This window comes from Eurytemora carolleeae, unplaced genomic scaffold (assembly GCF_000591075.1).
Source record: "Eurytemora carolleeae unplaced genomic scaffold, Eaff_2.0 scaffold591, whole genome shotgun sequence".
Taxonomy (NCBI): Eukaryota; Metazoa; Arthropoda; class Copepoda; order Calanoida; family Temoridae; genus Eurytemora; species Eurytemora carolleeae.
Genome location: NW_019396674.1, coordinates 24,754 through 39,291, shown reverse-complemented (window position 1 = coordinate 39,291; position 14,538 = coordinate 24,754). Strand labels below are relative to the sequence as shown.

The following is a 14,538-nucleotide window of genomic DNA, read 5'->3' as shown; positions in this document are numbered from 1 at the left end:
AGAAATTGTCAAAACCATCTGAACTACTAACATAGGCAGATGAAACACCTTGAGTGTTTCCATGAAACATATGAACATTTCAAGACAAACAATTATATGGGCATTTCTTGTCAAATAAAGGTAACATAAATACCTTTCATATAATAAACTGGTTTTATTTAATATAAATTTATACATTAGGAGCATTTTAACCAAGATTTTTACAACATTCAACTTATATTCAAATTGTAGTGATACTGAATGATTATAGATTGGATTGAATGGATTATTGATTGGATTGTTTGGATTATTGATTGGATTGTATGGATTATTGATTTGAATGAATGGATTATTGATTGGATTGAATGGATTATTGATTGGATTGAATGGATTATTGATTGGATTNTAACCTAATTATGCATAAATGAGATAATGCTAGTTTGTCCAGTTGAAAATTTATCATTCTAAATTGGAGTTTCTCTGTAGATGTTGCTTTTGGATTTCTGCAACAGAGACAATGAAGAAAAAACGACGGTATCTCTCTCATTGTTCATCAGATAAAGGTTTAAAGGGGCACTGATGTGAATATGATATGCCACTCTATTTCGTGGAGGTTCACTTCAAGTTCTGTCTAAAAGATTTTAAAAGAATAATTGTAAATCATAGACATTGCAATTTAACAGAAAAGCTTTATATTCATTTAAATGATTTATAAGTGAGGAGTAGGAGTAGGAGTAGGAGTAGTAGAGTGAGAGTAGGAGTAGGAGTAGGAGTAGGAAAATTACCTCTGGAAGTTCACGTTTAACTAGCGGAAGTTTCTCCGGGGTTTTCATTTTCCAAACTACTATTTGAGAAAGAGCAGCTCCGGACTGTATCTGAGATTAGTAAAGTTATATAACCATGGATATATGAGAGTTCAGTTCAAAGATCTATTAAAGGGTAGAAGAATATGCAATATTTTTGTGTACAATTACAGTACATGACCAAAACTAAATTCATGAACTTTTCATAAACATTTTGTTAAAAATAAGATTATCTTAGGGTAAGGTTCGAATCCTTCAAATGTTTGTGTTTATCATTTAGTTAAAACATAAATAATGACTAATTATATAGTCTCTAATTTATACTCCAATGGATTCATAAATATAAGGAAATAAGTAGGAGTATAAAAGGTCGTCATTAATGCTAAAAAATCAATGCAGAGTTTGTGATTCAAAAAGATGTTGAATTTCCAAGGACTTGAGTCTTTGTCATAAACTTTGGGTTTTTTGCATGATCTTTTCAACCTAATGTAGCATAGCTAACTATCAACTCTGTCCGATCAAATAATCTAAGCTAAGGTCAAAATATCAGATTGCAAATACATATCAATAAATAAAAAGTTGTAAACTCTACTTGTCTGTCCGATTATAACTTAAGAACCCCTGGACCGATTTGCCTAAAATTTTGATTTGGTTTTTAAGTTTGATTTTGAGATTCTAAGTTAAGTGTGTCGACTTTAATATTGAAAATTTATTTTTCCGGTAAAATTGTTCAAGCTACTACAGGGTGTCCCACGAAATATGACAGTATGCAGGACGACTTGAATGTCGTCTTGATTTTTGATATAATTTGCTGCGTTTATTTGTCAGTAAATTTCCAGAGATAATAATCACAAAATTTCCCTTGTCCTGCCATTTCCAAAATGTGGTCTGCCTTTTTTGTGCTTTCAATATTGCCCGAGATATGAAGAATTTCTTTCAGATTTCGACAATTTTGCTTTTATTTAACAAAATTGAAATCTGAACCAAACTCTTTATATCTCAGGTAATATTGAAAGCACAAAAAACGCAGACCACTTTTTGGAAATGCCAGGGCTAGGAGAATTATGTGATAATTGTTTCAAGAATCATACATGTTAAAGTAGATAGAAGACTAAATGTCACAAATAAATTCAAATACCAAAGACGACTTTCAAGTCGTCTTCCTATTGTCATGTTTCGTGGGACACCCTGTATATATTTATTAGAAATTTTTAGTTTGTGGCAAAAACTAATTCCATTGGTTTGAACAAGGTTTAATGATTTTAAACTATTAGTTCGAAAGAGGGGGAAATTTTGGGAAACTTTTTTTCATGATTTTTGGCACACTATGATTTTCAATGCGATAAGGGTACTTCACAAGACGACATTTTAAAACGTTAACATTTACACAGTTTATTGTTTATTTTTCAGTTGAAAATATAGAAAAATCATTAAGAATAAGAAAAAGTTACTAGAGTCGGGGATTATATCGATCCAATGAAGTCTTTTTTATCAATAATGCTTTAATCCCATAACAAGCATTTTTTCAATTACAAGTTAAAAAAGAGAATCTGTTAATTGACAACTTATTTTTGTCGAAATATATCTGCTGTTACTAGAAAGCTTGGTAAACATCAAAATTGAAATAGAAAGTCGTCTTTATTGTATTGATATATACGACGATAAATGTCTGATATTGTAATCTAAATCCATTTTTAAATAAAAGAAGCAAAAGTATAAACAAAGAAACATTTGACATGAGGTAACAAAAATTCTAAAAAATTTAAAAAATTCTTAATTTTCAATTTTAAAATAATAGCTTAAATTGATAAATAACTAAAATCATAATGAAAATGTTTCGGTCACAGGTTTCAACTAACAATTTTTCAACTTTAAATTAGGTTAGATCAATAACAAATTTTAGGTTTGAAAATAACTAAATAAGTGTTTAAATACTAGATTGTAAATGATTAAGTTGATGAAAATCTAAAAAAGATTAAATGCGTAAATGAATGATTTACACGTTTTATTTGTCTTGCCTTTTGAACATTTTCAGGAGAAATATAAACTGAACTAAATTGTGGATTGTTTATTGTTCAATGTTCAGTGTTTATTAAACATTCCCCCCCTCCCCCGGCCCGACCCAGGGGTTTGGTTGAGAGTGTCTGATGGATTAGAGTATTATCTCTGAATCTAGATTGATGCTCTGTCACTAAACGTTGACTTATGTCAACTTCACTTAACCCTGTATCCTTAATCACAACCTGAGGGTTTAAATCCCGCCCTAGGCGAGTTAGTTATGCCCCCCGGCTACCCTAGTATGCCTCAGGATACTTTAATTTGTCCCGCGGGCACTGTGGTCGCCCCCTGCAGCGTATATTTACTTGTCCCAATGTTTAAACAAAAGAATCAAGGTGTGAAGAGGGGGCGGGGTGTCCATATCTCATCTAAACCCTGCAGGTGCCCACCAGGTCAAGGATTAATAAGGGCACAGTTATAGTCCGGTTCATTTAAAACACCGGGCCGACATCTAACCAGCTAGAGGGAGCTGTGCAGTACACATACAGATTATACCAAGCAAAACGTAATAGTCAAAGAGAATAGAAAATATATTAGAGGGGAATTTACTAGAAAAAAGTGTAAAACGGCCATTTTGTTGTACTGTTTCCATACTGCAGGTGTACTTTACATATTTATGCTATGTAACCTTTTGGGCCCTGGAATATCATTTTATAGAAAATCTCAAATTAATATTAAAAGAAAACCAAATTATGAAATAGGCTGGTTTCATAATTGACCAATGATTATTTCACATAGACTCTATGCCTTCCACTTTACAAACGATGATTTTTCGTTATAATTATAACTCAAATGATGTTTTTTTCACCTAATTCATTATAAAGTTTATTTAACAGCTTTAAAAAATTCGAAATTGAAATGGATAGTCTAAGGAACATACTGTATTAATGTACTCTACTGCATATAATTTGTGAACATTTACATGATCTGTACACTTTGAACTTCCTTTAAGGCTGAAAGGGACTGAAAAAATTCACACCGAGAGATTCCCTAACTTCCCCTCTAATATATATTGAATTCTCTTTGGTAACAGTACACCAAATGAACCGGCAGCTTTTCTAAGGAAATTATCAAAGAGAATATATATTCTATTCTCTTTGGAAATTATATACAATAAAATTTCTGAATAATTCTATTCTTGAAACACAGTTTGGCATCCATTAAAGAATATAATCTGTAAAATACCTCTAACCTTGGCAATCTTTTGGTTTCTTTTAAGCTTATAATTAATCCTGAGATATGATGTTTTTTTGCTCAAATATTATTAGAACCTTAAAATTGTCTAAATATCTTCATCTGCCACAATGTTTTTTTAAAACATTGAAGTTATAATCGTGCAACCTATAGGTTACACACTCTGGCAATAAAAAGAAATCAAATATTAAAAAAAACCATTAAACCTTTGTCTGAGATGACAGAGATATCGTATTTATCTAGCTGAAAATAGAGTCTTAGAAATTGGAGTGACACTACTTGGCGGTCATCTCCATCTATTTTAACTACCTGGTTACCTGTATCTATTATTTACCTGGTTTGATCGGTACATCCTGCTCGCTACGTAGCTCGCCTTTACGGTCAACACAACAGCATTCATCAGGTTCCTAGCAGCCTGGATCAGAGAACAGGCAGAATCTAGAGTAATATTGTTATTGTTATTATATCATCGTCATTATTACAATTATTCATTATTTTCATTCTTATTATTTTTATTATTCATTTTATTAAAATAACACATTATAGTATATCATCATCGTCAATATAAAAATTATTATTATAAATAATATTATTATTATTATCTCTATAANTTATTAAAATTATTATTATTATGAGTATTATTATTAGTACTATCACCTAATCCTGAGACTATAAACTCTCCAGAAACGTTATGTACATCAGCTTTCACTTTACTTAACAAATTGTTCAAAATTATCGTCACAAAAATTATGAATTCTCAGATTTTTCTTTATAAGGTCAATATTAAAGGAAATGGAAAAAACTTGATATCTAAAACTTATTTGAATAAGTAGATTTTCAGATATTTTTACAGTGTACTGCAAGCGTTGTTTACCTGGTAATATTGAGCTGATGGCAGTACAGTGCAATCCTCTGTAGGTAGGCTAGCAGGTCATTCTAAAGTACTATTTACAGCACTGTACTGTACTTTACCCTTCTGTACTGTACTTTACTATGCTTAGAAAAATACTTTGGCTGAATCAAGTACTGTATCATGTACTAGATGTATTAAGTACACTATCAATATCATATATGTATAGTTACAAACCTTTGTTGAAGACTCAGGACACATATCTGCAATCCTTCTAGCAAGTGTATCCAGCTTCTTACCATGCTCACTGAAAAACAGACAAATATAGAGATTAGCAATGTCTCCTTTAGTTATTTACTCTATGCTTACAAATTTATATTCTCTCTATTTATATCTTTACTCTATGTTTACAAAGTTAATTATATTCTCTCTATTCGTATCTTTACTCTATGTTTACAAAGTTATATTCTCTCTATTCGTATCTTTACTCTATGTTTACAAAGCTATATTCTCTCTATTGATATCTTTACTCTATGTTTACAAATTTATATTCTCTCTATTTATATCTTTACTCTATGTTTACAAATTTATATTCTCTCTATTCGTATCTTTACTCTTTGTTTACAAATTTATATTCTCTCTATTCGTATCTTTACTCTTTGTTTACAAAGTTATATTATCTCTATTTATATCTTTACTCTATGTTTACAAAGTTAAATATTCTCTATTAATATCTTTACTCNCCCTTGAACCCCCTAAATCACCTTGACTGTCTCTCTATTAATACCTTTACTCTATGTTTCCTAAGTTATATTCTCTCTATTAATATCTTTACTCTATGTTTCCTAAGTTATCTTCTCTTTATTAATGTCTTTACTCTATGTTTACAAAGTTATATTCTCTCTATTAATATCTTTACTCTATGTTTACAAAGCTATCTATAAATACTTGCCTTATTTTCTTAGCAGAGGTTATGATATCCTGGGTTGATTTAATTGGACCTTTTCCTTTAATGAAATCTGTCATGTCCATCATTATTCTGAATAATATAAAATCAGTATTTTTTATCATTGATAGTTTGGCATCATTGATAGATGATCGATCAAAAAAATCTAAAATCTAAAGTCTAAACTTAACCAATCAATCAATCAAAACAACCAACTCTGATTAGGCGGGCCCAAACTACATAGTAAATTGTGATTTTTATTTGTATTATCTTGTGCTTTGCAGTTGAATAAAAATATGAAATCAATATGAAATGAAATAGACTTCTAAATATACTTCGATATACTTCGACGTGCTTCAACATACTTCGATGTACTTCCATATACTTTCATATACTTTCATATACTTCCATATACTTCCATATACTTCCATATACTTCCATATACTTCCATATACTTCCATATACTTCCATATACTTCCATATACTGTGGTCTGTGATATACTTTGATATACTTTGATATACTTTGATATACTTCTATATACTTTGATATACTTTGATATACTTCGACATACTTTGATATACTTTGATATACTTTGATATATTTTGATATATTTCAATATACTTTGATATACTTCTATATACTTTGATATACTTTGATATACTTCGACATACTTTGATATACTTTGATATACTTTGATATACTTTGATATATTTCAATATTCTTTGATATACTTCGATATACTTTGATATACTTTGATATACTTTGTCATACTTTGATATACTTCTATATACTTTGATATACTTTGATATACTTTGATATACTTTGATATACTTTGATATACGTCGATATACTTCGATATACTTCAATATACTTCGATTTAATTTGATATACTTTGATTTAGTTCGATAAACTTTGGTATACATCAACATACTTCGATCGAATTCTATATACTTTGCAGTACCAATACCTGCACATCTGTTTAGCGAGAAGAACAATATCATTCTCCGAATCCTCCCACTTCTCCACCTCCTTGTCGAACTCAGCCTTCTCTTCATGGAACCCGTCCACCTGGAGTACCAGGAGGGGTACAAGGATATAAACACGAGGGAGTATAGGGATATAAACATGAGGGAGTACAGGGATATTAACAAGGTGTAGTACAGGGATATAAACAGGGGGAGTACTGGGATATAAACATGAGGTATACAGGGATATAAACATGGTGTAGTACAGGGATATAAACAGGAGGGAGTACATGGATATAAACAAGGTGTAGTACAGGGATATAAACAGGAGGGAGTACAGGGATATAAACAAGGTGTAGTACAGGGATATAAACATGGTGTAGTACAGGGATATAAACAGGAGGGAGTACATGGATATAAACAAGGTGTATACAGGGAAAGGAACTAACCTGACTGCCCCCTATATGTGAGGTTTGAAGAAGGTTTCTAACTCTAGGGTTTGACCAGATTGCCACCCAGTAAACATGATCAGTTATCTCAAGCTCCTGATTTTAAATAAACTTGAATTTAAAGGGATTGTTCACCTGTTTGAGTAACATATCTTCCAAAATATTACAAAATTGTCAACTTTGATGTTCAAAAATGCTCAACATCCCAAGGGTCAAAAAAAAGACTATTTTCAGCTTATGGTTGGTTATGAGGAGGAACTTGAATACTCCGTTTTCTGACTATTTGATGGCTGAGAGAGTTCGATCATTCGAGACCTCAGAGACATCTTTGCATGGAGAAGGTACAAAAGTCCGCACATGTTTTGTTTTCCTTACTTTTGCAATTTCCAATTTTTCTTGTTCCGGTATTTTGTTGACTGCATCACGGATACTTGGCTTTTCTTTCATCTCCTCCTGCAAGTAAACAATATTTTCTATATACATACTTCGCTTGTGTGTTTGTCTGTCCAGTATCCAGTAAACGTCAAACGGCTAAACTGATCGGGTCCAAATTTTGTGTGGCCCCTCGCGTGACCCCAGGAAAGGTTTATTAATGATTAAAATTTTAAAAGTTTGTGTTTAAAAGTTTTTTATTTTCTAAAAATGCTGAAAATTTTAAGAATCCGCGAACTTTTTTTACAATTTACACAATTGAAATAGAAGATGGGAGCGAAGCGCCCTAAAAGCCTAGTTAATTAAATTATCCAACGCAGAAAGTACGGAATTCAACAATTTGTTGAGTGCCCATTTTGTCGTTTCAGAAAGTTGCAATATACGACGTAAAAAAATCAATTTAAATTATAACAAATCATTTAGATATTACAACATACAACCTATAGTCATCGATTATTTTTCGACGCATTTGTATATAGTTAATATTTCATAATATGTTTTATATGTTTTGTATACAATGCACTTAAAACGCCGAAATAGTTGGCACCCAGATGTCTGTGCTCTCCATGCTTTGAATGATTACACTTGACAGAGACCAGGCAGAGACACGTATAGCGGAAAAAAAGTTGTTTTAATTGTGCATTGTATATAAAACAAATAAAAAAAATTTAAATATAAATTTATTTTTATTAAAGAATATTTTATTTAAATTCTCAGTTAATTGTTACCTTTTGCTCCTCCTCTTGATCATATTCAATCATCTCCCAGCTAGCATTCTGTACAGACTCTACAAGGGATAAAGATACAGGGAATCCAAGTGATACAGGTGATACAGGAGATACAGTAGATACAGAGGATCCAGGAGATACAGAGGAAACAGGTGATACAGGGGATGAAAGGGATACAGGGAATACAGTGGATACAGGGGATACAGGGGATACAGAAGATCCAGGATATACAGGGGATACAGGGGATACAGGAAATACAGGGGATACAGGAGATGCAGGGGACCCAGAAGATACAGGGGATACAGGAGATACAGGGGATACAGGAGATACAGGGGATCCAGGAGATACAGGGGATACAGAGGATCCAGGAGATACAGGGGATACAGGAGATACAGGGGATACAGGAGATACAGGGGATACAGGATATACATGGGATCCAGGAGATACAGGAGATCAAGGAGGTACAGGGGATACAGGATGTACAGGGGATCCAGAAGATACAGGAGATCCAGGAGAATTAGGGATACAGGATGTGTACAGGGAATAGGATTAGGAGAAAATAATTGAATACAATTAGGAACGCTAACGCACAATAATCAGAATTCGGATTTAGAAATGTAAAATTTGAAATTAAAATTGAAAAGAAGTTAAAGAATTATAATTTAAGCGAATAAAAATGGAATAGGTTTATACAGAAACTAGTATTATCAGATCAAGATATAAATATAAAAATGGAATAGGTTTATACAGAAACGTGTATTAGATTAAGATATGAATATAAAAATGCAGAGAGAAGGAGAAGGATTAAGGATTAAATATAGCATTAGGATTAACAGAATAGAAAAAGAAATTCAAGGAAGAAACAATTTTTATAAGAAAATGTAAAATATGTTTTTGTTTTTATATTTTAGTTTTTGTTATTTTCTCACCTTCTGAATTATAAATACTAACAATTCTTCTCACTTCTCTAACACCGTCGTAAACCATTCTGAACAAAAGGGAGTGATCATGGTTTTGAAACGGCGGTCAGGAGAATTCTTAAAGGGACTGTACTCAAAATTTCAAGTGATTTGCCACACAAAGGTGGCAATGCCCGATTCACAACGGTATCGTTGAAACCTGTATCTGATCAATAATGTGAAGGATATTTCCGGTTTTCAAGGATTAAAGGGGTTTGATTCTCATAATTCCTGTTTTCCTGTGTTGGAAATGCGCAACACTCCTTTTTAGAGAAACCACAGTAGAAAAATAATCATTTTTTTATTATTAACAGTCCGAATTTAATGAGTTTGAGCCGGATCTCAAATCCGCCGAAACCGGTTTCAATTGATCGCTGGCTTTAATATTAAAACATTGAATACAATTTTAAGTTTGGAACCAACAATATTTGAGCCATATATCAAATTTAAGCCACGTCTCATATTCTTTAAATTCGACCCCAGACAAAGTTTCTACGGGTACCGTTATGAATCAGACATTGCCATCTTTGCATGAAGAGTCAGTTAGAATAACGCTTATAGTTCATTTGAAAATTATTCACATATTTACTTAAAACAGATATTGCAGAAGATTCGGTTGCGATCAAAATTACCATTAAAATTATAGTTTAAACCGAGAATAAGATTTTTGAAGGTGAATCAAAAACATTGAAATGGTTTTATAGGAGTGTTCGTCTCTTTTAATTGGTAAAATTGTAGAAAAGTTTGCTTTTAGGAAAATGTTCTGTTAGGAAATTATCAAATTGCATAATAATGATAAATGATTGTCTGTTAAAATGCTTCTTAATCTAAAATATTATTTAATAGAAAAGTAACTTAAATTGATGGTTTGCAAGTGTTTTACAAATTTATATCAAACTCTTCAGGGGAAGGGGGGGAATGGTAATCATAAAACAGCATAAATAATATTGCATTTACAAAGTAAATACCGTGTGCAATCAATAAACTCGTTTTCATCGATTTCATCTCCACGTTTCAATGCCTAAATATAAACAAAAATAAAAAAAGTTGTCCCGCATAAAAATTAGGAAAAACTCATGAAATCTTAAACATAAAAAAATCTTGAAATCATTCGACCAAACTAAAAAGAAATGTTTTAAAAGGTATCTGAAACAAATGGCCACTGTCCAAATACTATTAAAATCGATTTTGATAATGACAAATTTTTGAAATTTTGATTATCCATAAAACTTCCCTCGGGTAATGTGAGGTCCCAGACAACATTTAGTCCCCATTTTCATAGATTTGAGTGGGCCCTTGAACCCCCTAAATCACCTTGAGTGGGCCCTTGAACCCCCTAAATCACCTTGACTGTCTCTTGAACTTGTTTCGAAAAAACTGGGAATATTTTTCTCTTAATTGTCTCAACTGCTTAATTGAAATAGAAGATGGGAGCGAAGCGCCCTAAATTTATTATTATTATCATCATTTAGAAATCAATTTAATTTCAAACAAATCATTCAGATAGTACAATCCATAGTCATAGATTATTTGCCGAAATAGTTGGCCGCCATGCTCTCGATGCTTTGAATGATTACGCGTGGAAGAGACACATAGTGGAAAAAAAACTTTGTTTTAAGTGCATGGTATTTAAAAGAAATAAATAATATTATGAAAATATACGAATGCTTCGAAAAATATTTGATGACGATAGGTTGTAATATCTGAATGATTTCTTAGAAATTAAATTGATTTTTTTACGATCCGAGTCGTATATTGCAACTTTCTGAATTTGTATGAACATACATTCTTCAGTATCAGTCGTTTTTAACAATTTTCTCCTTTTAAAGACGCAACAGATAGAAGTAAGATTAGTAGCATCAAAAGCAATTATTTTTCGCCGTAAGGCTATATACCTCTTTTCATTTTTCACGAACACTCCCTTTAAATTATTTATAATTATTATCAATATTAATATTGTTATTAACCTAAGAGTTCTGTAGTATATATTTCTTGAAAGCTGGTTTACATCCTGACTTCTTCGATTCTGCAGAGCTGAGGAAATCAATCAATCAATCAATTAATTAACAAACCCATTAATAAATCAACTATTCAATCAATGATTCAATCAATCAATAAATCAATTATTCAAACAATTATTCAATCAATCATACAATCAATTATTAAATCAATTAATCAATCAATTATTCAATGAGACAAACTAAATTTAAATCAATTTATAATAAACATTATCACTAAAAACATAGCTCAAATGGGGGGGGCTCTAGCCGATTTGAGGGTTAAAGGGACTGTAAGCTTAACTCTAAGTGAGCCTTCATGCAAAAATACCAATGCCCGATATACAATGGTACCCTTGAAACCTTAACCTGATCAAAACTTATATCTGACTCGAATCGAAAAGTGTTTATTTCTGATAATTTCTCCGTTGTTTCTTAAAAGCAAGAAATGCACAAGTCACTTTTGCAAAGTCCAAAAAGAAAATAAACATTTTAAATAAACAAAACCATGCAGATCATACTTGATCAGACAAAGCTTTTAATAGTACATTGTAAAACGGACATTGTCATCTTTGCATGGAGTATATCTTGCTTAGCTGACCTTTACAGGCTGCTCCGACATCAGCAATGAGCTGAGTCTCTAGAACATCTAGAACAGGGGGTAGAGGAACCATCTCATCTACTGCATCTACTAGCAGGCGCATCTAGACAAACATATATATTATATAAACAGGAGGGAGGGGGGAAGGGGAACCATCTCATCTACTAGACTTAGGGTTTCCTATTGAAATTCTGTTGCGCGGAATTGCTCAGAATTGCGTGGAATTGCGCGGAATTGCACGGAATTGCATGGAATGGCGTGCATCGGAATTAGTTTCATATCTAAAAATCAATAATTTTAAATGTTCGACTTACAAATTTATGCAGCAGATACAAGAATGGAATTAATAATATCTCTGTTGATTTAAAAATAATCGAGGCCCGAGTATCACTTGTTTCAACAGTTTTCAAATTTTAAAGTTTCTTTTGGTTAAGCTACTAATTAACAATTTAATATGATACATTTTTCATTTGTTAACATAGGATTAAAATGGAAATTTTTTTGGGTTAAAATTGTAAGGTTCGTTTAATCAAAATCAGATATTTTAATCTTATATCCTGATTCATAATACATAATCTTTTTAATAATTTTTTTTTAAGTTGGAAAATGTCAACCCACCTGATTAATCCAAGCATGTTTAAATAGTTCACTATTCTCCTGAGCAGCTGCACTTTTAGGTATCTCCGCCAGAATATTTCCCGCGTTTATTACTTGTGTACACAAGTTCTGAACAATACGACGCCATCATAGTTCTTAGATTTGATTCCGTTAAAAACTTAAAATAAATATTGTCTACGAGCTTAATTCTTCAAAATTAGCGAAATACATTTAGGAAAGAATATTGAAGACATTAAAATGAAGACCTTTAAATAATTGTGTACGATTGGATTGTTCTTTTACCATAACATTCCACCATATTGGGGCAATAATGGGCTGGTTAAAAACTCGAATTTTGATGAAAAAAATCGATTTTGAAAAAAAAAACGTTTTAGTCTAGTTACCCCTAGGGTACCCACGGTTTTCCAAAAAAATGTCAGCCAATTTGGTCCAGCCGTTTTGCCAGCTATAGCTAACATATCTATATGAGCAAAGAGCTTTATTTTATAGAGATATAAAGAGAAGATATGTTTAAAAGGTTTGAATATTCTAATATACAACTTCATCTAGCGAAATTAATTTTGCATAAAATGCAAATATATTTTTTTGTTTGATTTAATCCATTGATTAAACATTAAACAAGTTTAAAATTAAATTGATTCTGTTCGTATGTTTTCCTCAAGCTGGGTTTTAGCAAGATCTAAAAGTTTTTTCTCTTCATCCTGCAAAATGGAAACATTGTAACATTCTAAAGATAAATTTGATTATATTAAAATTCAGATAACTATGATGTTTTCGATGTTTTCATAAAAAGGAATTGAGTCTACGCCACAAACTCTAATTTTCTAATCCCATGCATTGATTCCAATGCCGAAGACCTTGGATATTTCAAACAAATAATGCTGTTATATAAAATAATCTAAGTTTGAAATATTTATAGAGGTTTGCACCATCAGGTTACAAAGATATAGAAATTGGAAAAATTGAGTTTGTGGCAAAGACTAAAGTGCTTTACTAACATTATTAACATTTTTTTGTCGCAGTACTATTGGACTTAAAAATGTATTTTTTTTGCAAAGAGTTGACCTGAACAGCTAACTCCGCCACCATAGTAGCCAGGCTGGTCAAACTATTGCACTGGGCCCTTTATATATAATAATGGAGTGGTAGGTGATTTTATAAACACAATGAAGACGACTGTTTTATTTAAGGTTCGATTGTTAACAAGCTATTTTCGAACTACAAGTTTGAAAGTAATCAAAGATAAGTTTTTTTAATTGACTGCTTCTCTTGACTTCTATTTCTATGTGTATCCAAACTTTTTAAAAGCTTGATATCAATCAATATTGAAATCTAAAGTCGTCTTCATTGTATTGATATAATCGCCTACCACCGTATTTCTGCAGATTTACTATCCTAAATTATTAAATTTTAATGAAAAACATTATGGTAATCTTTGTGCAGTGTAAGAAATGAAAAACATAAAGATAATCTTTGTGCACTGTAAGAAATGAAAAACATAAAAGTAATCATTGTGACATGAGCGTGTCATGCATAAAAAAATTTCCTTAAATTGAACATTTTATTTCGATATCTCTATAAATATTTCAGAAATTTTATTATAAATAGAAAATTAGGCTAACGTAAAAATGTTTTAAATTGGCTCAAAGAGACTGTAGACGTAATTTCAAGCTTACAATTTAAAATCCTCTATGTGAATATAACAATACATATAATGTAATTAAGATGTTCTTATAAGTTTGTAAATATGTATGAATTAAACTAGTATATTATTTATCGCCTGAATTAAACAAATTTTAATATTGTAAAAAAAACTATTTTTACCTCAGGGCTTCTGATTTTTCGAGAGTATCCTTTACTCTTCCTTTCCTAGCTGAGGTGATAATAGAGTTGATCGGTCTACCCAGCTCCACAAACCTGGAGCACACCTAGACAACAAGCTACCACATCAACACCTA

The 14,538-nt window shown here is 31.5% G+C and overlaps 2 protein-coding genes across 2 annotated transcripts in view; both read right to left on the bottom strand.

The window, feature by feature from the left end:
• Positions 1-704: 704 nt before the first annotated feature.
• LOC111707225 (catenin alpha-2) lies at positions 705-10,771 on the bottom strand (the record flags this gene model as incomplete). Its single annotated transcript, XM_023480284.1, has 13 exons — positions 10,710-10,771; positions 10,333-10,385; positions 9,335-9,393; positions 8,406-8,464; positions 7,621-7,698; positions 7,246-7,341; positions 6,799-6,899; positions 5,837-5,923; positions 5,122-5,191; positions 4,909-4,970; positions 4,692-4,747; positions 4,369-4,472; positions 705-854 (listed from the first exon to the last, which is right to left on the bottom strand). Coding segments are annotated over exons 3-13 (921 nt in total), but the record flags the coding sequence as incomplete, so codon positions are not given.
• Positions 10,772-10,890: 119 nt separating this feature from the next.
• LOC111707224 (catenin alpha) overlaps positions 10,891-14,538 on the bottom strand; it is a 19,253-nt gene continuing 15,605 nt past the window's right edge. Inside the window, exons 18-24 of the mRNA XM_023480283.1 lie at positions 14,405-14,508; positions 13,646-13,703; positions 13,237-13,281; positions 12,581-12,688; positions 11,963-12,065; positions 11,332-11,398; positions 10,891-10,927 (exon numbers count right to left, since the gene is read on the bottom strand). Of these exons, the coding sequence (XP_023336051.1) occupies positions 10,891-10,927; positions 11,332-11,398; positions 11,963-12,065; positions 12,581-12,688; positions 13,237-13,281; positions 13,646-13,703; positions 14,405-14,508 (522 nt within the window). The remainder of the gene's footprint in view (positions 10,928-11,331; positions 11,399-11,962; positions 12,066-12,580; positions 12,689-13,236; positions 13,282-13,645; positions 13,704-14,404; positions 14,509-14,538) is intronic.